The 24,331-nt window shown below is 41.7% G+C and overlaps 1 protein-coding gene across 4 annotated transcripts; it reads left to right on the top strand.

Moving 5' to 3' along the window:
- Nucleotides 1-374: 374 nt before the first annotated feature.
- OGT (O-linked N-acetylglucosamine (GlcNAc) transferase) lies at nt 375-24,142 on the top strand. Of its 4 annotated transcripts, none has more exons than XM_080554590.1 (22): nt 375-599; nt 4,164-4,314; nt 5,327-5,570; nt 6,708-8,546; nt 9,746-9,862; nt 11,279-11,358; nt 12,602-12,797; nt 12,985-13,125; nt 13,366-13,466; nt 13,661-13,814; nt 13,917-14,018; nt 14,246-14,425; nt 15,644-15,802; nt 17,149-17,238; nt 18,115-18,240; nt 19,123-19,293; nt 19,443-19,559; nt 19,639-19,806; nt 21,101-21,253; nt 21,956-22,208; nt 22,396-22,519; nt 23,105-24,142. In XM_080554590.1, the coding sequence occupies exons 4-22, from the start codon at nt 8,532-8,534 to the stop codon at nt 23,277-23,279; spliced, it is 2,622 nt and encodes an 873-aa protein (XP_080410716.1). In that variant the 5' UTR covers nt 375-599; nt 4,164-4,314; nt 5,327-5,570; nt 6,708-8,531; the 3' UTR covers nt 23,280-24,142. The 4 variants fall into 4 exon arrangements, with proteins under 4 accessions (XP_080410716.1, XP_080410715.1, XP_080410714.1 ...); XM_080554589.1 differs by having other exon boundaries at nt 6,708-6,776; XM_080554588.1 differs by having other exon boundaries at nt 380-599; nt 4,134-4,314; nt 6,708-6,776.
- Nucleotides 24,143-24,331: the final 189 nt, after the last annotated feature.

Genomic DNA, 24,331 nt, shown 5'->3' on the forward strand with positions numbered 1-24,331 from the left:
ATTGCTGCTTCACCCCCCACGCCTCCTGGGGCTGTTGGGGCCGGGGCAGAGGAGGGCTGAGGCGCAGGCTGGGCGCTGTGCAGCCCGGGCGGGGGCTCGGAGCCCCCCGGCCGCCTCAGGGGCTCCCCTCAGGGCGGGCGGCGGCCCTGAGGCGCCCAGCCCAGCCTCGCTTTCCCGGCGTGCCCCGCCCGCGCGCACGCGCAGTGCGGCCGCGTTTGTCGCAATGGCTCCGCGCGGAAGGATACCCGCGTGACAAAGCCGCCCGTGCGGCGCTCTCCCCGCCCTCCCTCCCGCCTGAGGGGCGCTGGGCGGAAGGAGACGGAGGCGGTTCCTGCGGGATCCTTCCGCGGCGCCGCGCGCGGACTCTTTGGCGCGGGGAGCTAGGTCCGGCGGCCGCCATTCGGCTCGCCGCCGCCGCCAGCGCCATTTCGGGAGCCGCCGCCTCACCGCGCCGCCCGCCCCGAGGGCAGCCCGGGCCCGCTCCGCCCGCCCCGGCCCGCCGCGCCCGCGTCCCCCCCCACCCCCGCCGCCTCCGCCAGCGCCTCGCCGCCCGCCCGCCGCCATGGCGACCTCCGTGGGGAACGTGGCGGACAGCACAGGTACGGGCCGCGCTCGGGGTCGCCCCGCCGGGCCGGGCTCTGCCCTCACCGGGCGCCGCCGGGGGCCCTCCGCCGCCGGGGGCCGCGCCTGCCTCGGCCGGAACGCGGCGCTCCCTGCCCGCGGGGGTCGCTCCCGGCGGAACTTTCCAGAAGCGGCCGCCTCGCCGCGGCGGTTCCCGGCCGGCCCCCGCCGCCTTTGTGCCCGGCTCGGCCCGGCGGGGGCAGCCCGGGCTGGGCAGCCGCGGGGGGGCTCCTCGAGTGCTGCTGATCGCGGCGGGGAGCAGGGCGGCGTGACCCGCACCGAGCCGCTCCGCCGGGGGCTGCGGGCCGGGCACCTGCGGGCCCCACGCGTGCTCCTGCTGCCGGAGCTGCCCTGCCCGCGGGGGGAGCGAGCTCGCTTTCTCCCCCGCACAACAACATATATGTGTGTATATACATGTGTGTGTTTTCTTGGTGAAAGGGAAGCGCGGCTTCACCCTCCGGATTTTTAGGGTCTCCTCTAAGCAGAAGGGAAGGAAGAGCGTGAAAATCTGAGACAATACCTCAGGAAAAGCGGGGGGGGGGGGGGGGGGAAACAGGATGTGTGGGGCGAGACGGGGGAGCGGTGTGAGGAGAGGAGAGGGCGGCGGGGCGGCGGCTGGGGCGGACGGACGGCCCAGGGGAGGCCGAGCGCTGCGGTACGGTGCCACCTCGGCCGGGACCGCTCCTCCGGACAGCGAGGCCGCAGCGTCTGGGAGCCCCGAGCTCCTGGAGGAGCTGAGAAGGACGAGCGCCGGCCCGGCGCTGTCACCTGCTCCTCGTCACCCGCACCTCCCCGGGTGGAGGCGGCAGCTGCTCCTGCCTGCCTCCAGCTTTCGTCGAACTGCGAGGCTGAGCAGGAGTTAAGCGCTCAGCTGGTTGTTTGTGGGGGGAGAAAAGGGCTCGTGTGGGTTCGTGGCGCTTCTGTGCGGGTGTTTAATCTGCTTGCGTTCTCTACAGCTTGCAGGGGAGGTTGTGGCACGCACCGGGCTTTGCCAAGGTCATAGTCAAAGCGCGTAGTGCAGGCTAGCACAGGTGCAGGAATTCATGCGAGTACGTCTTGATAAGGGATTTTTCTGCCTGTGGCTCCTTGCTGCTGTTGCTTTCTTTAGAAATGGGTTCGGTGAGCGGCCACGTTATGGGTTCGTTGGGTAGCGTGACTTCTGTTCTGCAGCAGTGTAATTGGAAGTTCGGCTCATTTGGAACGTCGGGATTACAGCTGTCTGCTTCCCAGCACCGACTGTGCTTCTCGAGGGGATTTCTGCTAAAATATTTACTTGGAGGTAGATGACTGGGTATTTTATGCCGAGGGATTGACTCGCTTTATCTCTGCTCAGGGGAGCAAGCGGGGATTGTTTTGGGAAGATACTGATAAATGAGAGAAAATTTCAGTGCCCTCATTTTGTCACTTTAGCCAGGGATTGTTATTCCCCGGTGCTGTTACATTAAATACAGGATTTCGGCAGCGTCCTTTCTCTGTTGCCTGAGGAGTTGCTACTTCAGTTTCGCTCCATGCTTGAGCAGGCCAGGCGTCCTGTTCAGGTAGCAGCTGGAAGTTTCTCCCCAAGTGTTCACGAGACTCCCAGTCTAAACCTCTATGGATTTTATTATTTTATTTTCTTTTTTTTGCTTTAGCACTGAAATTTAATCCCACTATTGGTACTTAAAGGAGAAATTACTCCTGCCCGTGGGCCACGTGCTTCCCCTGTCCAGCCTCGCCGTGTCTGTGCTTTGAGCAGCGCCTGAAGCGCGCTGAGCCTGTGTGGCTGCTGCCGCAGGAGGGAGCAGGAGCAGCACGGCTGTGCGCTGGGCTTCTGCTGTCAGCCGCCTGCGGCCTTCGCAGTGCTGCTGTCGCTTCCACGCTCAGTAACAGTTACGTCCGTCCGTTGCCCCGAAGGTTAACCAGGCACTGAAGTCCGCTTTTCCCTTAGTCTGTGGTTCAGAAAGCTGTGAAGCAGGGTCCTAGAAAACAGGGATTAACCTGTTTGCAGGCGCTTGGTTAGTAATGTCTCAAGTAGCTGACAGTCAGTAGTTTTGATGGTTCCAGCTTAAAATGAACCTTTAGTTTATAGCACAGAGACAATATTATCTGGAAAAACAACTTCAGTTGGGTCACGTCAATTTTTTTATTCTCAAAACCAGATAGCGCTAAAAGAAAATCATGAAAATAGTGGAAATAATTGCCATCGACCCCGAGTTCATAAAATGAACGCTAGATAATAACTCTGAACCTAATGTCTTTGTGATTGTTTTGCCATCTTTAAAAATTCTCGTAGAATAGTTTCAGAAGATTCTTGTAGTATGTAACTGCAAAATTGTGCACTCAGATATTGAGGTATTTGCTTTTATTTGGTAGGATTTATTTGTTTCATTGCATCAGAAATGCAGAACTCCCCAGGTGCAGGTGGGAAGTATTGAGGAAACGGAATTAAGTGACTGCAGAGTACTGGAAATGCTGGACTTCAGAAGGAAAAATGAGAAATACTTGCAGTAATAAAAGCTTTTAATAGCAAGAATAAGTAGTATAAAGGCAGAAATTGAAGGCACTTTCTAGGATGAACAGTTGAGGGTTTTTTTCCTAGCTGCAGTTGTCTGTATTCTAATACAGAGCTGCCTTTGTAAGACAGTTAACTCGCTTTTCACAGAGAAGGTTGCTGTAACTAAAATGTGGTGTTTTATTGAAGTATTTTGTTCTTCATGAATGTATCTTAAATATTAAAAACATTTTGTCCCTCCCATTCCAGCTAAGCCTCCCGAAGTAGGAACTGCTTTCCTGTACCCTCTCCTTCTTGTGGTTCCTTCTGTAAGCCAACAGCGTAACCACTGAAGCTTGTGTTTGTCTCTCATCTGATACCGTTCTCAGGCCAGCACTTTATTCGGTGGAGGAATTGTTATTCGTTGTAGATAACCCAGGCAGCATAGAGGTTTAAAGGAATGTTGTGCATTACACATTTTTCTTTAAGGGCTTTTACACGATACCGATCTACTGGCATAGCAAAACTTCCTTTTGTTCAAGTCCTTTGAAGTCTTTGTCTGCTGTCCTTCGTTTTCCTGTTAATTTTTCAGAACTTTCAATGTTACAAAGCACTAGATTTACAGTCTTGGGGGGAGGGTAAGGAAATTCATTGTTCTGTTGCTGATGCTGCTACTGTTATGAACCAAAGTAAAATCTTAGGTCAGGAATATCTTCAAATATTTTTCAGGTTCGTGGAAAGCGGTCAATTGCTGTCTTGTAATAGCTGTGAATATTTGTGTTTCCAGATACTAACTGGTGAAGTCACGCGCTTGTACACACAATGTTAGAAATACCATAGCAGTAGGTGGGAGCCTGAAGATCTGAGAGCTCAAACTGTTGCTTGCTGTAGTGTTTATGTAACTTCAGACATCTTCATCCTTTAGTTCTAAACACCTTTTTTTTTCACATTTGTTTTGTTTTTTTTTGTTTTCTTTCTTTGGTTTTGTTTCCATTATCTAACTTTTTGTTTTCCCCCCTTAAATGTTTTGGTGATTCTCCAGAACCAACGAAACGTATGCTTTCCTTCCAAGGGTTAGCGGAGTTGGCTCATCGTGAATATCAGGCAGGAGACTTTGAAGCAGCAGAGAGACACTGCATGCAGCTTTGGAGACAAGAGCCTGATAATACTGGTGTGCTTTTATTACTATCATCTATTCACTTCCAGTGCCGCAGATTGGACAGGTAGGAGAACTGAGGGGTTCTGTCAAGTTTTCTTTTGAGTTTGTGCCTGCAATAGTATTGAGCGCAGCTGAAAAAATACTCATCTAACATTGGCTTTATCTCTGAATGCAAATACTGACTAACTTCATGGTAGCCATAAGGACTCGTCAAAAGTAACGTGTTTTTTGAATTCTTCAGGGTAAGAGGAATACAAATGGGAATTGCTAGCTTTGCAACAAACGACAGATCTTGCTGTTACTCTTGTTTTTTCGTATCGTACGCTTTAATATCAGAGTATCAGCCACACTTGTATGTACCAGAGTTATTTGCACAAGTAAACAAAAGTCTTTATGCCACTTGCAGTGTGGGGTTTGTTTATTTTTTTCTTAATTCTAAGACTGATTGTTTGCAGCAGAATGGCATTGCTTAGATAAGGATTCTGTCTTGTGAAGGTTGTCTCTGTGCTCTTTCTTCCTGCCTGTTGCTGATCTTGCATTTTGAAGTGTAACTGTTCTAGCTGTAAATCTGTGTGTGCTGGTGAAGGAAGTAAAAACTTGAAATCAGGATTTATTCTATATAGGTTTCTGGATGAGATTGTAATAACAATTCAGATAGGGGATAATAAAATGGAGGAGGACAGGACAGAGTTTTACTTCTGATCTGTCTGTTATATCCTGTTTCTTGAAAAGAAACAAGAAAGAAACTTGTCAAGTGAAACATTGCCTAGAAAAGTAGCATACAACTGTTGGAAGGGGCGTAACAGAGTATCTGCAGTGCTTTCTCCAGCTGCATTGAGTTCAGGCTGGTGAGGAGGCTTGAAGCCTACCGATTGCAACTGACTTGTCTTTCTTCAATAGAATCTAAAACAGGAGTAGGAGAGAGGATAGTTGAAACTAGGAGAAGCTAAATCTGTAAATCCAGATTTGTTGGCTGTGGGTTTGGCTTGCTTAAGCATGAATGTTGACTGAATAATAAAGCAAACAAGCAAACACTGAAACTCAGGTGTTTTGTTAACTTCTTTAATTTTTTCCAGGTCTGCTCACTTCAGCACTTTGGCTATTAAACAGAATCCGCTGTTGGCCGAAGCCTACTCGAATCTGGGCAATGTGTACAAGGAACGTGGACAGCTACAAGAAGCTATTGAACATTACAGACATGCACTACGCCTCAAACCAGACTTCATTGATGGATATATTAATCTGGCTGCCGCGCTGGTAGCCGCAGGAGATATGGAAGGAGCAGTACAGGCATATGTGTCTGCCCTTCAGTACAACCCTGTAAGTAGCACGTTGTACTTTGCTGCTGTGTCACTTTTATGTCTATAAGTGACTGCTATAAAATCATCTGCTGTTCAGATTTGGGGTTATAACTCTTTAAAACTAATTTTTTAGTAAAAATTATGTTAGAGTGCTATCTTCTGATTATTTTGCATTGTGCAAATGGTCTATGTAGTGCTGTGCAGCATGATGAAGGTGTCTGCTTGCAATTGTGTCACGAGTGCCTGTTTTGTCAAAAATCTTTAAAATGCAGCACTGGTCCGGTGTGTGCATCCTTTTTCCTTTGCAAAAGCAAATGCAAAACCAGTCCAACAAGAGCTTGGAATCTTTTGCTGTGTTCTTCAGCCTATGTGAACTTGTCAAATTCACCTTAAGCAGCGTGACTGCATGATGCAGAATGTGCATCGGTTAGGAGTACTGCAAGATGGTTTTTATTACAAAAGTTGAGTTTTACTTAGGTTAGAAACTTTCTTTCTTAATGTTGACACAGCTGTTCTCATTCTCTGTGGTCTTACTATAGACTGCAACTGGAGTATCCAGCAGTATATGCTGTAGCTACAAATGAAAGAAAAAGAGCAAGTGGCTTATGGATTCATGGGGAAAAACGGGGGTAAAACTGTTGAGGATGCAGGAAGCAAGGTTGTTATATATAATTTGAGATCTAGGTAAAAGCCATAATGGTAACTGTGTAATTTAAGAATACAGGTTAATAGTAGTGCTTTAAAACAAAAACAAAACAAAACAAACCTGCCCCCCCCCCCCCCCCCCAAAAAAAAAAAAAAACACCAAAAACCGCTTAAGAGGCTTCAAATACTTATATGTGGTACAAAAATTTAAGCTGCTTGTGGGGTCACTTGAACTTTCTGTTCTTTCATATCTCCGTACAAACAGAAATTGTATGAACTGGTTCCTAATTTCTTTTTTTTCTTGTTGTTGTATTTTTACAGTACTAAAATCAGTCAGATCTGTTGGCTATAATGTTAGGTCATGAAAAAATATTTTGAGTTTGTAGTGTATTTACTGGGAATTTATGCTGAGCTGTAGAGGACTGGGGAGTTCCATTGCAGGGCCTGTGTGAAGACCTTGGGGAAATCGGTGAAGTCCCGAAGCTGACGGTGTGACTTTGATTTTTTTCAGGACTTGTACTGTGTTCGTAGTGACCTGGGGAACCTGCTCAAAGCCCTGGGTCGCTTGGAAGAAGCCAAGGTAGGTGTTGAGTAGAATACATGTAAACGCCAGTGTTTTGAAAACTTGAACTTTGCACCAAGTCTTCAAATCTGCGTTGATCTACAGACAGTCTGAGAAACTGCTGAAAACTGAAGGCACTGAAACACCCCAGAGTAGTTGCAGGGCAAGATATGGCATGTCCATGTTTAAAAGTTGGTTTAAGTCAAGAAATGGAACATTACCAAGCCTTTCTGCTGAACTAGACTATCTGATACCATTCTGAAGTATTGGGCAGGGGCTCCACCATGCTCTTATCTGGAAATAAGTAACAGTCCTTCAAATCTGAGGCTTGCCTGCTGGTGCCAAGCAGAGAGCCTGTGGTTAGCTCGAGATCCCTGTACGATGCAGGTGCTATTGAAAATGCTGCTCTTCTAAAGTCCTTTGTGGCTTGTAAGTGGAGAAGAAACTTATCCAAATGTTACCTTGTAATATTGGCTTTTAAAGATTTTTATTCTTTTTAACTTTTCCCTTCCCTTGATAGTGGAAGAAAGGCTAGTAAATGATCAATAGCTGCAGTATGCGAACCCCCGAATAACTTTTCTTCATGTCTTCCCTTCTCCCCTCCCTAAAATAAAGAAATCAGAAGGACAAAGCTGGTTTGTTTGGAAATGAACTGATCGAAAGAAAACTTGCTGTAGTGGAAAGGTGGCTTCTAGCAGTCTTGTGTTTCCTAAACTGAGAATTTGAACACCAAGATGAGTTTAAAATTCTTGGCATGTTAAAACTTGGATTGCACAAAGAAATTGTCTTGTTACAAGCCACCTTACGCGTCCGCGCTGCAGGGGTGAGGAGTGTGGAGAGATCAGAAACACTCTGGACTCCACGTCTGTCGCTCCAAGCCCCACGCGCATGCTAAAAAGTGGAGTGTATGAACAGCGTAGCTGTCTGTTTGGCTGCAGCACCATCGGGGAGGGTTAGGGTCTTTATGGGGTAAGGGGCGCGTAGTTTTCAAAGTTCATTATTTTTTTGGATTTCTCCTAACAACTTGGATGCGCGTACCATCCTAGGACAGCGTAATCGATTTGGTCAGATCCAGGTTGAAAATGTTTCGTAGTAGCGCTAACAGTTCGAACAGTCTTTGAGACACTTGGTTCTCAGCCCACCAAGCGGACAGCTAACATGAATTGCACTTCACTGCAGCTTTAGTGTGACTGGTATAGGCCAAGACACTGCGCCTGCCTTAGGTTGCTGACTTCTTTGTTTCAGAGCTCTGGAGACACCTAGTTTGAAAGTGTTATTCCGTTTTGTGAGAACTTAATAAACGAGGAAAAACATCTTGAGTAAATTGCAATGTGTTTCTTTGGTTATCAGTCCATTTGAAAGATCAAGCCAGCAAGTTCCTTACAGTTTGAACTAAAATTTAATTTCTTTGTAGATACTTCAGAGCCTTTCTTCCAAAAAAAAAAAAAAGTCCCTGCTGTATGCAATTGCCCTGATTAACCCTCTCCCTTCTGCATGTCTCCCTTGTTACAGACAGATTGTCCTCATTCCCATGTGTTAAGACATATCCAAAAAAATTGCAATTGCTTTGTTGAACTTTTACTAATGATCTTGTTTTATTTTCTCTCTTGTTTTTGGTTTTTCACCACTGATATTGTATTTAGAAGGTTTCAGGTGGGTGAAACCTCCTATTCCATGCGTAAGGTGCCTCGCTGAAGGGAGCTCGAGGCCTGGATCTAGGGCAGACACACACCTCCTCCTCCTCTTCCAGCAAGGAACGCACCGAAAAGTCACATGATGAGAAATATGGTAACGGGTTTGTAACTGCCACAGCAAAACCATTTGCCTCCATGCCTGAATCTTCTGTCTTGTGGCTTCAGAAACAGCTTAAAATATTTAATTACAAGCAAGTAATGTAAGAATGTTTTATACTAGTAGCCACAAATTCTTTCAAAGAAATAAAGTAAAAGTAAATTAAAATATTTTTTTAAAGAAGTAATTGGAGATAGTTAATAGTAAAAGCTTCTAACTCTTCTGGTTGTTCATTTTTTTCCTTTTTTCTTCTTTGTTTGGATTGCAGCGTTCTGCTCTTCTGATGATGCGCTGTGATCCTGCAGTAGCGCAAAGGCTGCGCAGCGGTAACGCGCATTGCGTGCGATTAAGCCCTCGCGAACGGTTGACTGGATGATTAATCTCGGGTTGGGTGCCTGCCCAAGCTCCAGGCGCTGGCCTTTTGGACACAATTGGGTTGTAACGCTTTTAGACTCCAGACATCAAATTTAACGTGCAAGTTTTTGTGTGGGCCTGTCTGGTAGATTAATGATTCTGGTTGGCCGTTCGCTGCACCTAGGGCAATGAATATAGCAAAGCAGTTCGCAGCGATAGCGTGGCGCCGTGCTGGTTAGGATGCGCAGCGACTTCTCGCGCTTGCATTACAGGGACCTAAACCTTCATGCAATCCTGTCATTTGAGGTTTTGAAGCTGTAGCTGATGGAATGTCTTCGGAGAACCTGGGGTGGGGTGTGCCGTCTCACTTAACAAGGACGACTAAAAGTGAAGCTAAGCTACATCTTTTTCAGTAGCCTTTCTGATTTTCAGAGTGATTTCTATCCTGTTTAGGGTACGTCACAATTTAATAATTTTATTTCATAGCTAAGTAGTTTTTGCATAGCAGTTTTTTGTTTTTATGCACATCGAGAGAGGCAGATACTTCCTCTGAACTACGTGAATTATTTTGAAGATGATTTCTGTGCTGACCTGGTGTCTAAAGGCATGTTAACTTGTTATCAGCATAACTGAAAAATGGTGGGCTTGCACCTGGGTTTTGGTTTGCGCTGGCGCAGGATCAACAGCAGTTTGCAGCGCATTAGTTTTGGCGCAAGCTAGCCTATACTGCAGGGTCACTTTTGGCTGGTTAGAGAAGGCATACTAACAATTGTTTTCTCTCATTTTTTTCTTTTTACAAATATTCCCCTTCCCTTGTATCTCTCTTCTTTAACTGTTCCAAGGCCTGTTACTTAAAAGCAATTGAGACTCAACCAAACTTTGCAGTGGCATGGAGTAATCTTGGCTGTGTTTTCAATGCCCAAGGAGAAATCTGGCTTGCAATTCATCACTTTGAAAAGGTAACTGTCTAAGCCAGTCAGCTTCACTGCTAGATTTTAATGCACAGGCAATTAATTGTCTGCTTATGGATGAGTACTTTGGTAGGTGATAAAAATATTTTGATCAGCAGAATTTCTTATAATCCTGTTGACGTCCTGTGTTAATAATTTGTTTACTTCCTGATGTTTCAGACTGCCTGTATGCTACTAAAGAGATATGTTTAGAATTGCCCTAAGGACTTCACACACATGTCAAAGATAAGAAATTCATTAAGTTGTTTTACAGTCCTTTACCGGAATAGAATTTTTACAAGTATAGTTTGGGAATAATGTTTTCTGTGTTGTTTTTTTTTTTTTGTATGTAAAAAGGAGAAACAATTCCGCTTAAAACCATTTTTTTTGTAGCAGTTTTTATTTCAGGTGTCCTTAACTTTCCTATGAGTAACTGAGGAGAACAGTTTTAAGTGACGCTCATTCTTCTCCAGGATTGTTTTTCACCACTATTGTTTCAGACTTTTCTAGATCTTTGTCATTAGCTCTTACTCTAAATCGTTGTCTCATACCTTTTAGTTAGCATCTGAATTCGATTTGTATTCCTCTCAAGTCTCTAACATGACCTAAAACCAGATTTAAGATGCGGTGGACAGTTTCTTCCTGGTATTTTTGACTCGGATCTACAAAACTAATTTTAACTCCTTGTTTTTGTTCCCGTATCTAGTAAATGATAATTAAAAAGTATTTTAATTTAGAAATAATGGTTCCCATGGGAAAGACTGTAAGAGTGTGGCTTTCCAAATACACATCTGTAGCTTATTACTGCAAAGTGAAAATGTTTTTTGTTAGTCAAATGGCTATGGTTCTTTTTCCCTATACACATGATGTATTTGCTTTCTTGCTCCTGTGCAATTGGCTCTATTTTCCCTTTAGGATCTCTTTCCTAAATTTTTAAAATAGGTCTCATTTTGCAGTAGATAAAGGGCGTAGATCAGTTTTGTGGGTTTTTATTTTTAAGGTTTTTCTTCCCTAAAAATAAATTACAGCATAGCAAGAGTGGGCAGGAGACTTGAGTATGATCTACCTAACATGAAATAAATTTTTAACATTTTATTCTGCAGTAGTCACAACTGATGTCAGTTACTATCTATTCTAATACGCATGAATTTGGAGGGAACTAGGTCATGGCTTAGGTAAGCAAATGAACGATCTGAAGGTAGTATATTTTGTCCCTTCTTCAGATAAGTAACTTCAGTGTTCTATGATTGATTTGTATAACTTAAGTTTTCCTTACTAGGTTGTTGATAGTCTTAGATGCTTACAGATTAAGTTTGAGAGACTTTAAAAATAAATCATGTGTATACATATATAAACAAAAATTAACTTCAGGTATCATAGAGAAAGCTTTTGTGCTAATGCTCAAAACTTTAAAAATACTTCCAGGCTGTAACGCTTGACCCAAACTTTTTGGATGCTTATATCAATTTGGGAAATGTCCTGAAGGAAGCAAGGATATTTGACAGGTAAGCAGATAAGTAGAATCACTCTGTCAGTGGTGTACATATCATACGTATCATACATACCAAGATACAAATTAAGTTCCTGATGTAAAATCTCTTTGGGCAGACATAGTGAAAACGTGTGCCATGAGCTGAGAAAGTAAATGGCTTCGGAAAGCTGGATACTGGAACTAAAAATAAATAAATCCTGTGGAATGTATCCCTTTGTTATTCTCCTGTACTTAATTCTCGTTTTTAACATTTTAGTACTGAAGGTGTAGACAAAAATAGATTTGAAATTAAGTCAGGAAAAGGGTGAGGATAAGGTATGTGAGAAAGGCATGAAACTACCATTTTCATTATGTGTTTCTAGACCTCTGATCTACAGGTATATCTAAAACTTCCCTTTATGTAGGACGAGCTAAAATGCTGAATTCCAGTTTAGCATCTGGCTGAATATTCTGTATTTGTTGTGTCCACGTTGTGTTACTGCATGTGGTTGTAGTAGTACATTTGCTGTCGTTTGGACTAAGTTGTTTCGAGACCTCTAATCTGTTCAGTCAATCTTACTTTTGTTTCTGGAAGAAGATCCAGGCTGTGTTGTTTCCATGCAGTGTACAGCATTGCATCTGTTGATTTGGTTGTAATTTCTGGTAACTGTGGTTTGTAACAGGAGTAGCAGCCTGGGAAAAGCATGGCACCAGTTCCTTGGACTACTCCAGAAAAGCATTGTAAACGCATGAAATTCTTGCTTTTCAAGTTCCTCTATAGATTAAATAATTGCAGAATATTTTTTGAATAAAACTTTAATTTTGCAAATGAAGAAAAGGTCTTGCACTGTCACAAATGTTCTAGTAATACAAGCCATATTAAAATAGTTCTGAACAGGAGTACTGCACATCTCTTCAGCTGAAGTCTGTTTCAGACAGTAGCTATCTCGTGTGGAGCAGTGAACGCTGATTATTAATGCAGTTTTGGAACTCAGGTTGTTTAACTGAAAAGAACAAAGTCTGTCTTCTAGCCTGCCAGTCATTACAAAATTGAGCATAGTTTTAAAATGTCATGCATAATAATGTGTTCCTTTATTGGCTTTTTGATTCAGGCAGTACTTCTGTGTTTCCAGTAACATCTTACAGAACAGGGGTGTGGGTTTTGTGTATGTGGTGGTATATATCCCTTGAAGGTTTTCTTTGTGTGTGTTTTTATGACAAGATAAATATGACTGCTGCTCTGTGGATGATTGTTTACCTTCTTTTTCTTGTTACAGAGCTGTAGCAGCTTACCTACGAGCCTTGAGTTTGAGTCCAAATCATGCAGTTGTGCACGGCAACCTTGCTTGTGTGTATTATGAGCAAGGACTGATAGACCTAGCAATAGACACCTACAGGAGGGCTATTGAACTACAACCCCACTTCCCTGATGCCTATTGTAACTTGGCCAATGCCTTGAAGGAGAAAGGCAGTGTAAGGAGTGCTTTTTTTTTTGCCTTACATTTTTTTTAAAGTTATTTAATATCCTCCAGGAAATATCCACCTTGAAACTGTTAAACTGATTGTATAATAACTTCTCAGAAACAGTGCTGTTACAAGAAATTTTACTGTATCAACAGTTCCTTTTTTATTCTTTTTTTTTTTTTTTTCCTTTTCGAAGGTGGCTGAAGCAGAAGAATGCTACAATACAGCTCTTCGACTTTGTCCCACTCATGCAGATTCTCTCAACAATCTAGCAAACATCAAACGGGAGCAGGGGAACATCGAGGAAGCTGTCCGCCTTTACCGGAAGGCTCTTGAGGTACAGTTGAATGCTGCCGGGAGGTGGGGAATTAAAGCTGAGAACATGTAATATGACATAGAGTTTTTAGGTGTTTTTTTGTTTGTTTTTTTCCATCTCTTAATCATAAGCAGAGGAAATTCTGCTCAGAGACCTGAGTCCTAAAATGAAGAGTAAGAAATGTGCAGGAATTTCCTCTGTTATGGTAGAATTTGGGAATTTGAGAGACTGATTATACTTTTATTTTTTTTTCCCCTCCAGGTGTTTCCAGAGTTTGCTGCTGCACATTCAAATTTAGCGAGTGTTCTGCAACAGCAAGGAAAGTTACAGGAAGCTCTGATGCATTACAAAGAGGCTATTAGGTAAATGGATACTACTTGTAATAGTCCCAGTGTTCCATAACAGGAAAGTGCCATAGACCTGTACAGGATGTGGCTTACAGTAGCATATTTAAATTCAGATAGTTGCTTTGCAAACACGAAAGCGTGGCTATGAGTATGTTTCCTGAATGGAGGAGAAGCTTTTATTCATAACATACGTTATCTTGATTTCTCAGAATCAGCCCCACATTTGCAGATGCTTATTCTAATATGGGAAATACTTTGAAGGAAATGCAGGATGTTCAAGGAGCTCTACAGTGCTATACCCGTGCCATTCAGATAAACCCAGCTTTTGCTGATGCCCATAGCAACCTGGCATCTATTCACAAGGTAACACATGTGAATGAATCACTCTTAGAATATGGTGGGGGCATTGTGGGTACTTACCCTGAATATGTTGGTATCTACTGACTCATTCCTTTGTCTTTACAGGATTCAGGGAATATACCAGAAGCCATTGCCTCCTACCGCACTGCTCTGAAACTGAAACCTGACTTCCCTGATGCCTACTGTAACTTAGCCCACTGTTTGCAGGTGAGAATGGGGAGATATTGGATGTAATTCTCAAGATTCCTCTGTATCAAATACAAAGTTTGATCACCTTAACCAAAGACTACATAAGCGTAGTGAAAGAGTAAACAAGTCTTAAATTAGAAGACTGTAGTTATCAACAGTAATTACTGAAGGTTTTGCTTCCATTTTTGGGAGAAGCATTGGTCTCGGCTTCTTGAATTAATCTTTTTTAATTTTACCTTTTCTAGATCGTCTGTGACTGGACAGATTATGATGAAAGAATGAAGAAGCTGGTTAGCATTGTGGCTGATCAGCTGGAGAAAAACAGACTGCCTTCCGTCCACCCTCATCACAGCATGCTGTATCCCCTTTCTCACAGTTTTAGGAAGGCTATTGCTGAGAGACATGGAAATCTGTGCTTGGATAAGGTATGAGGTTTTATAAAGCCCTGTTGTGACTGTTCTTATCAAAAATCTGATACTCACATGGTTAGTATTAGCCTTTGTAAGGCTTACTAGTCACTGACCTGTGGAGATGCAGAGTGAGTAAATGATTCTTTCCCTAACAGTAAAATAGATCCATGCAGCTGTGTGGTAGTATTTCCTGAAATCTGCACCTGTCCAGCATCTATACTACTTGGTACATGACCTTGCCTCATATGTTCCTCGCTGGAACGTGCAAGCTTTGTGTTTGCTTGGCTCTGGGATTTCCAAATGCACTCACCTCCGTGGTGGCAGCAGTGTTCCAGGATGGATGTATCTCAATAGGAAGTATTAGATTTTTCATTTTTTATTCTGCTCTGGGGTACTTTGTGTACAGTAACGTATTTTCTTCCAAAGTTTCATTCACTAAAGGTGTCTTCTTTTCTTTTAATGACTTAACTGTGCTATTTCCACGAAACTGCACAGCATCTCAAGCTGCCAAGAGTGTCGTTGCAGTTGATGGCAAATTCTTTGACTAAAATAACGTAGCTTGTTTTCCCTTTGAATCAGAGGGTCACAGCTGTTGGCAGTTGTGAATGTTGAAACAGACTACGTGAGCAGGTTGCCAGTTATAATTGAAAATGCTCTGTCAGCCAGTGGAAGGGTCTAGTTAGCATGAGAAATGTATGGATATGAAACTTTAGAAGATAACATGTGCCTTTAAACTGGCTTGAATTTAGGGTCTCTGCGGCCTTGTAATCTTGCCGTTGATGGTGGTTACAAGCTGATGCCTGGGGAAGACGGTGAGCATAGCAGAAAGCTTGCTGTGATGTTTCACAGGAACACTGTTCTGGTTACAAGTGGTTTGTAGTTCAAGAGCTATGTGATAGTCGTGGTGTGGCATCATTATGTTTAATAATCAGGGATGGAATACTTCAGAATATGCAGGGGATAGAAAGGCAGAAATGTTAATAATTTTCGGCAGTCATGTCTGTCTTTATTTGTCTAAACGTGGGCACATGACATCTTGTAACCCAGTTTGTGAAAATTGCACTTGGCTGCAGTGGAATATACGTAATGCAGGTTTGAAATAGCAGATGCTCATAGCCCACTTAAATGCTGGATAAGGCTAATTCTAAAAAATCATGTGTTTTTTTGGTCTATGTTTAGCATTTGGGTTTCGATCCTGGGTTTATAAACATTTGTGTAACATTTTCTTGACAGATTAATGTTCTTCACAAGCCGCCATATGAGCATCCGAAGGATCTGAAGGCCAGTGAAGGTCGACTTCGTATTGGCTATGTGAGCTCTGATTTCGGAAACCATCCAACATCACACCTAATGCAGTCAATCCCAGGCATGCATAACCCAGACAAATTTGAGGTAAAAATCTAAATGCTGAAGCTTTTAAAATACAGCTGTAATAGGCACTTTCTTTTCCTTGGTGCAGGCAGATAAATTAGGGAAGGGCAAATCTTCTGTTGCTAGTATGTGTTGGTTAGTGATCTTTATTTTTATGGGATGGGAGAGTTCTGCAGCCTAAGAATTCTTCTTTTTACCAGTACAATGTGTTATTTAGATGGTAGGAATTACCTGTCCTTAGAATTACTGCAGGTAGGATTCAAAGACTATGGGAAAATATTTTTTATTTTCTTTTTATTTAAGCTTCATCTACTGTTCTTTTAATAGATGTGTTTCAACATCAGGCTACTGCCTTGTTACTTCAGACTTACAGACACGCATCAATTTTGTGTTTACTCTGCATTGCAGAGTGAACACAAAACAAGCCCTTTACAAGCCTTATTTTTTCTCTTCTTCTTTTCCCTCTCCCCTGTGTCCTCTCTACTTTTTCCTGGTCACACAGTCCTTGTAGTCTGAGATCCTTGTGATGAAGCCGCATGCTTGATTTATCAGAAGTGTCACTATGAAGCAGTTTTCTTTCATGAAACAATCAAATTAGCGGTCTGAGTTACCTATGGGGTGGAGGGAGTGTACCACTTCCCCTTCAATTAGCCTGAGAGCAGCCTTTCTTGTTCTAGATTTATAAAGCTCTGCAGACCTTAATTTAAATAATAAAAATTAATCTGCTGTCTTACTAAAACCATGCTTTTGTCCTTCAAGGTAACCAATTCTCTGCATGTTGGTTCTGTTTTGTCTATAGCTTATCTGTGCTCAATTAGCTAAAGAGTTAAGATTAAAGATTTTGAATTTCTCGGATACATTTGCAGTTTCTTAAATGGAGAGGACTAGTCACTTTTTAAAGAATCTGTTAGAAAGCTTTCCCACGACTTATCTGTTCAAACTGAGTCATAATTCCGTGATTCTCACTGGTTACAAATTCAAAGGTGTCTTGTAAAAGGCATTTTTACAGAATTAAACACTCAAATTCATTTGTTAAAATTGCTTAACTTGGCATTGATGAGAACTTTTAATCTTTGTTTATGCAAGATGTAGTGCATTATACTTGTCCCAGAACTAGGTAGATCTGGGGCCTGGTGCTAATGTGTTCAATATCCTTTTTTCTTTACTTCTTTCTCAACCAGTAACTGCCACACAAATATAATGTAGTTCGTCTGGAACTAGATACAATTTTACTTATGTAATTAAAAATTACAATACCATATATTTATAGCAAAATTATTTTGTTGCGAAATAACTTTGCAATAGGAGCTTTATAGTAAAGGTATAAATTATTGCAGGTACTCAATTTGTGGTGCCTTCTCTTCTAGGTATTCTGTTATGCCCTGAGTCCTGATGATGGTACAAACTTCCGTGTAAAAGTGATGGCTGAAGCAAATCACTTCATTGACTTATCTCAGGTGAGCTTTCTTAGCAAACCAGAAGGAAGAGAGATCAGCCTACAGGTTAAGATTTTAGCGGCAAGGACTTCTTGAATTAGGCCGACGCTAATTTTAAGAATTTGGGGGTTTGTAGATGTATTGGTGTTATGCCTAACCTGGGATACAGTGGCTGTTGTGTCACCTCTGTGATACTATTAAAAATTAATATTAAAACAATATTGAGTAGCTTTTACATTAGGTCTTAAGATAATGGTCATACCTGAATGTCATGGATAAATCAAGACACCACAGCTGCAAATATATTTAAGCTTGCTTAAGGTTACTTTACCCAAGTGAAGTGGGGTAGAGGCTTGCTTGGTGGAGGGATTTTTTTTCCCCTGTATCAAAAGCTTGTATCTGTTTTTTTTGTTTGTTTTTAATTTTCTGTGAAAAATGTGGTAGGGACTTCAGTATACACAGAAGGTGTTACATTACCTCAAGATAACTGACAAGAACCTAAAGCAACTTGGGATTTGTGTATATGGAATAATATATATAAATTAGATGATAGATAAAACCTGTACGTAGTTTTTAAATGCTTCATGTTGTTCAGGATCTGCTCTCATAAGTAAAAATGTTAAACTGATGTTAGCAGAACCATTTTTTGAGATGGGTTTGGCAGAGCTGAGATTTTCCTGTTGTTTGTCTATAGCAAAATCATGTTTTGCCGTGTTACAACAGTTTTGGTGTTGTTTTTTTTTAGAATGAGTTGAGGATTTACGCCTCTGTAAAACCAAGAGTGACAAAAATTACGTCTCACCAAATTACGCATTTGACATTTGTCCGTTGGTACACCAATGACTAATTGCATTTGTTACTGGAAGCACAAATAAGTTTTATTTATTTATTCTTCAGATACCATGTAATGGAAAAGCAGCAGATCGCATCCATCAGGATGGGATACACATTCTCATTAACATGAATGGCTACACCAAAGGAGCCCGAAATGAATTATTTGCTTTGAGACCAGCACCTATTCAGGTAACTAAGTTGAAGAGGACTGTATCTCCAAAAAAAACAAACACCAGTTCTTAGTAGGAGGAGTGTCTCTCTCTCTCTTTTTTTTTTCTTCCTTCATTTCTCTCCTCTCTGGCAGAGTGGAAAAAAAAATGAAAGCTCATGTTCGATCACTGTCAGAGATCTGGGGACTCTCAAGTGTATAATATGCAAGTACAATTTAGAACAGGTCAGACAGAAGCTTTGTTAATTGTGATCACAGTGAGCGAATATTCAGACAGCATCTACCCCTTCTGTTTCCTTGTTCTCTACAAAGTGAATGCAGAAATGCAACCTTTATATTCTTTCCTCACTTTTTTTTCCCTGAAAAATGTTAATATTTTGATGTCAAGTTGAATGTTAATGTTGAATCAAATGTTAACAAGGCCAGGTATTCATCCCTCCCAGGTGTTACGGGATGGACTTCAGGATGGTCTCCTTAAGTAGCTTGCTAATCACCACAGTTCCAAAAAGGATTCAAATACTGAATGTGACAATACCGAGAGATGTCTCTTGGGAGTATAAAGGAGTAAGTGGGGAGTTGGGAGTCAATCACAGACTGTTAGTTTTCTAGTTGAAAGAAGTGTTCTTTTAGTTAGGATAAAATTCTTAGCTAGACCTCTTGAATATTAATAATTTGAATATCACGTTATTAAAGGAGAGGGACTTTTTGAGGATTAGCAGATGTGAGACAAATAGGATTGTTTCTGTTGAAGCGCTGTAATTTTTTCTTCCCCGTGCTTCACGTGCAGTTTACTGTGTCCTGAAAGAGAGCTCTAATTCTGTAAGGTTCCTGTTTACTGCTTTCTTGTATTGGTGAAAACAAGGAAAAGACTGAAGTCTTGCTTTTTTGTTTGTTTTCTTTAGGCAATGTGGTTAGGGTATCCTGGAACCAGTGGGGCATTGTTCATGGATTACATCATTACGGATAAAGAAACTTCTCCAGTTGAGGTGGCTGAGCAGTATTCAGAGAAACTAGCTTACATGCCAAACACTTTCTTTATTGGAGACCATGCCAACATGTTCCCCCATCTGAAGGTATGTAGGAAAGTAGAGAGGGCAAGAAAAGCTGGTGTTGATAGCTGTTGTTTTCCATCAGCTGTTGTGATAAAAATGACTCTTAGTACATATTTGGTAAGGGATCTTGTAACTGTTGGGGTTTTATTTGTTTTTTTTGTTTTCAACAGAAAAAAGCGGTCATTGATTTCAAGTCCAATGGTCACATTTATGATAACAGAATTGTTTTGAATGGTATTGACTTGAAGGCTTTCCTTGACAGCCTCCCTGATGTCAAGATTGTTAAGGTGAGAGCTATGCCTTTGTGTGTTCTATATTAGATACTGAAGCTATTACTTTCTCTGATACTTACGGGATTTCTCATAGATGAAGTGTCCTGATAGTGGAGACAATGCAGACAGCAATGCTGCCCTCAGTATGCCAGTCATTCCTATGAATACAATTGCGGAAGCTGTGATTGAGATGATTAATCGTGGACAAATTCAGATAACTATCAATGGATTCAACATTAGTAATGGACTAGCAACTACTCAGGTGAGGCACTTGAAGACATTCCTCTTGGTTTTAAAATACATATGCGTATTTTAACATAACAAGGAACAAAAACCTCCAAGCAAATGCCTGTCTTCTGTCATGTCGATTTGTTTAGTTCTCATACTGAAGGAAAGTCCAGATGTGTTGTAAGCCACAGATGTTCTGGAAGATGGTCTTTCCCCAAAGATAGAGGGGTTATGTCAACAGGTATCTGAAGTTCAAAGAAATTTAATTTTGTTGCACAGAAAAGATTGTCAGTTATTTAGAATTTGAAGGCAAGATGTGATCATTCCCTTCAGCTTAAAGGGTGTTTACAAGCTGTTGTTCAGTTTTCTTTTTCCTATCAAAAGATTTTGTTAGTTATACAGGCCAAGTTCTTTCACTGTATTTCAACAATGCTTATTCAGCTTCTTTTTATATCGTTCTCAACTATGCACTATGCCACCACCTCTGTGCTTACAGCTCCTGGGATTTGAGTGAGAGTGACAGTTGTCATTTTTGTTCAAAATTTCTTCCCTTGTAGAGCAGTTCTTCCTTTTTTTTAAAAAAAAAAAAAAAAACAACAAATTTTGACGTTGACATTTCCTTCAGTTTAGTCTTTTGGTACAGGAAGGAATGAGCTATAGGCTTCCTAGTGCAGTCACAAGAGTTCTATATAAGCATACAGCTGAAATGTGACTCCTTCTATGTTTTTGTGGTAAAATGCACCTTTCATCCATCCTGGCTAATCAGAACTAAGTCAGAAGGAGTTGGTTGTTTCCCTGTCAGTCAGTTCCTTACAGTCTCACAGTTAGATACATGCCTGCATCTTTTATCTTAATTGTCTTTTTGCTATCTGTTCTATTGTGCCTATTGTCTTTTATTCAAATCAAAACAAAAAATCTTTTGCTTTTTAAATACTGTTTTCTTCTTCTTCCTTGAAGTCTTAATTTCATTTTTAGTCTCAAGGCAGTGAAGGGACCTTAAGGAGGGGAAGAGTCCACGTGTAATGCCTCTTTATATGCTGGTTCTTTCCAATTACTTGGAATTTCAGAGAGACATAGCCAGGGCGTGACAATGCCAAGCGTTTTATTCCTTGGTGGTTGCAACATCATGACAGTCACAAGCATGTTACATGTACCAGTTAAATTCTTGTTCTGGGTAAGTAGACAATTTTGTTTTCATAGAAGAAGCCAAAGACATGCTTTAAGTTAATGATGCCAACACGTTGCACTGTGCCTCAGGAACGTTCCATAGAGCATAAGCTTGTTTCTTGTGATTTCAGTGTTCAAGTAGCTTTTTTTTCCCCATTTAGATTAACAACAAAGCAGCAACTGGAGAAGAAGTTCCACGAACTATAATTGTTACTACCCGTTCTCAATATGGCTTGCCAGAGGATGCTGTTGTATACTGCAACTTTAATCAGCTGTATAAGATTGACCCTTCCACTTTACAGATGTGGGCTAACGTAAGTGTCTGTGTGTCTGATCTGGAGACTGAGGTTGGACCTCTGGAACACAGCAGTTCTACTGTTTAAATCAAGAGAAATGTCATGCAAGTTAAAAGTTCAACTGTTCTGTGGAAAATACTGACCTTGAGCCATTTGAATCCTTACAATGCTCATATTACAGGGCTTGGCATTAATAGGATATAGTTTTTTTTTTTTAAAGTTTGATTTAAAATCACATCTGTGCTTCTAGTCAGCGAGAATTAAATCTTAGACAGCTTAAGCATGCTGGTACTCCATTGAGAAATAAGCTTGGTCTTTTGTAGCCTGCACGCTTAAGTTATAGCTGGTCTTGACAATTGGTATATTGATAGATCTGAGCGTGTAAGTACATTGCAGAGAGTTCTTTGAGGGGTATTATTTTATATTCCAGAGTGTGAACCTATGAATAAATGGTATCACCAATTTTGAGATTTACTCTTTAAGTACTACTTTGTGAAGTATTGCTCAGAGTTGCTGTATCTTTCAGCAGTATTCAGAATAGAATACCATTCCACTACGAACTGTAATCTATTTTTTCCTTGCTCTGTTATCTCAGAAGATTCAAATATCGAGAGTGTGTCTTTTGCTTCGTCTTGATACGTGGCAATTTATTGCAGTTACCCAGAAAAAGAAACGTTTCTGACAGAACTGTTTGTATTTTCTTCTTGGTTATTTTTACAGATCCTAAAAAGAGTTCCAAACAGTGTGCTGTGGCTGCTACGTTTCCCAGCTGTAGGAGAACCCAATATTCAGCAGTATGCACAAAACTTGGGTCTTTCCCAAAACCGAATCATCTTTTCTCCTGTTGCTCCCAAAGAAGAACATGTGAGGAGAGGGCAATTGGCTGATGTTTGTCTAGACACTCCGCTTTGCAACGGGCACACAACTGGGATGGATGTACTGTGGGCTGGGACTCCTATGGTCACTATGCCAGGTAACATGATGGGGAACCTAGACAGAGCAGGTAAATTTGATGATGATTTATGCTGTAACAATAACAGCTAGCTGGCTTGATGGATTTTATTACTTCCTCTTGTGGAGGCAGAAGAAAAGGAACTTCATACTTGGTAGTGTGTTACTTGATAAGCTGATTCCTGTCATCCTTTTTTTTGTTTTTACAGGTGAAACGCTTGCATCCCGAGTTGCTGCCTCCCAGCTTACTTGCCTTGGCTGTCTTGAGCTCATTGCAAAAAGTAGGCAGGAATATGAAGATATTGCTGTGAAACTGGGAACTGATCTGGAATAGTAAGTGAACTTGTACCATGTAACGTGGTAACATCAGGAATATAAAGCGCTGTCGTTGGGCACAGCGCTGAGCCTTATTAATAATCTTGCAGGTACTTTAAAATAAGAAGGCAATTCTCATCTAGAGGTCTCTTGTTGTGCAGTTAACTCTGCTTCTGCTGTTACAGTAAATTCAGTAGTGCTCCAATTAGGCTGAGTAACAGTGCTGCCTACTCTGAAGAAATTGCTCAAGTGCAGGCTCTTACCTGTTAAAAAGTGCAAGAGTTCACTTATTGTTCTTTTTAAATTGAAGATCAGGCAGTCTGAAGATTAGTCAGTTTGTCATTTAAAGTTAAAACTGTGCAGTAAAAAGTTCCTGCAGTATAGATAATGCGACAAGTTAATCTATTAATGTCGCAGCTCTTTTGAAGTGGTAATGCCAGTATGTATCAGAGGCAATTAGGGGATGAAACGGCGGTATGAACTTGGTGGGAGTTGGAGAGTAGGTATTTTTGAAACAGTTGTACTGGCAGTTCTGGGTTTGCTGAAATAGATTTAAAAATAGTGTTTGAAACTGCTCATGACTGGCCTTAACTCTTTTTGTAGCCTGAAAAAAATACGTGGCAAAGTCTGGAAGCAGAGAATATCCAGTCCTTTGTTCAACACCAAGCAGTACACAATGGACCTGGAGCGACTTTATCTTCAGATGTGGGATCACTATGCTGCCGGCAACAAACCAGACCACATGATTAAGCCAGTAGAGGCCAGTGAATCTGCATGAAGAGACTGTCCGTACGCCCACCCAGAACTCTCCAGGAACTGAGCCTCTCAAACACTTCTGCAGAGATGATGAGCTAAAAACTGTGCATTTCTACTTAATCTGCCTGGTACTCTGTGGCTGAAGTGATACATGATGGTGATTAGAGCACAGCCAGACTTACTTCTTGCATGATAGGGAAAGACTCTATAGAGCCTGGGATCCTTTTATTCCATGAGGAATTTGAATGGGATTGAGCCGTGTACATGTGAACCTGTATGGATGAGAGATGTAGTGATTGGTGGGGAAGCTTGAACTGCCCAACCAGTTATGATGTCAGGGATTGATTCAATCTTCTGATGAATCTCTCCTCTTACGTGGATTGGGAATTGGAGCTTTTTAACATTTGATTTTGGGGTACTCCTGTTGGTATATGTGTGGTTCTCCCATGACAAGATTTCCAGCTAGCGAGTGTTGCTCCCTGCGTTAAATTCTAAACTGTGCGGACTGAAAGGGCATATTTGCTGGTGTAGTCTTTTTTTATAGGTTTTATAAACCACTTGAGCCTATATCAGCCTTTTAATGTTTGACCTCTGTTTTGGAGCTCTCTGTAATGTGTTGGTTTAGATAAGGACTTGGGGTTTTTTGTTTTGTTTTTAAGCTTCTCCAATAACTCAGCTAATTGGCTTCATGATGGCAGCTCCTGTTCTGTTTGAAAACCAAATTCGATTTAAAATTAATCCTCCCCACAAGTGTTTGAGGTAAACACAAACTGGTGCCAAATACAGATCTTTCAGGAATGATGTTTAATTATGTATAGAGGCGCAGTCCTAGGTACTGTAGCAAAGACTTTAAACAAAAAATAAAGCTTTGGTTTGCCAGTTTGACTGATTTGACCAGCGTTTTGCATTTTCTGCTACCCTTCCTGCGCTGCTGTCAGGAGAGTTTCCTGGGTTTCTGGCCTTTTATGTTCATTCCTGCAGTTTTGTTGTGAATAATGCTGTTTATTTCAGCAGAAGTAATTCGAGGTAAGTATAGATATCTTTATCGCCACTGTGTTAGACTAAACCCAACAA

Source organism: Anser brachyrhynchus (genome assembly GCF_964034855.1).
Source record: "Anser brachyrhynchus genome assembly, chromosome: 13".
NCBI classification, from domain to species: domain Eukaryota; kingdom Metazoa; phylum Chordata; class Aves; order Anseriformes; family Anatidae; genus Anser; species Anser brachyrhynchus.

Excerpts from the sequence above, each read along its gene's own strand:
- OGT (XM_080554588.1), top strand. The coding sequence starts at position 563 with ATGGCGACCTCCGTGGGGAACGTGGCGGACAGCACAG. Across the intron at positions 12,798-12,984 it reads CCTTGAAGGAGAAAGGCAGT|GTGGCTGAAGCAGAAGAATG; the intron begins GTAAGGAGTGCT and ends TCCTTTTCGAAG. Across the intron at positions 14,019-14,245 it reads ACTTAGCCCACTGTTTGCAG|ATCGTCTGTGACTGGACAGA; the intron begins GTGAGAATGGGG and ends TACCTTTTCTAG.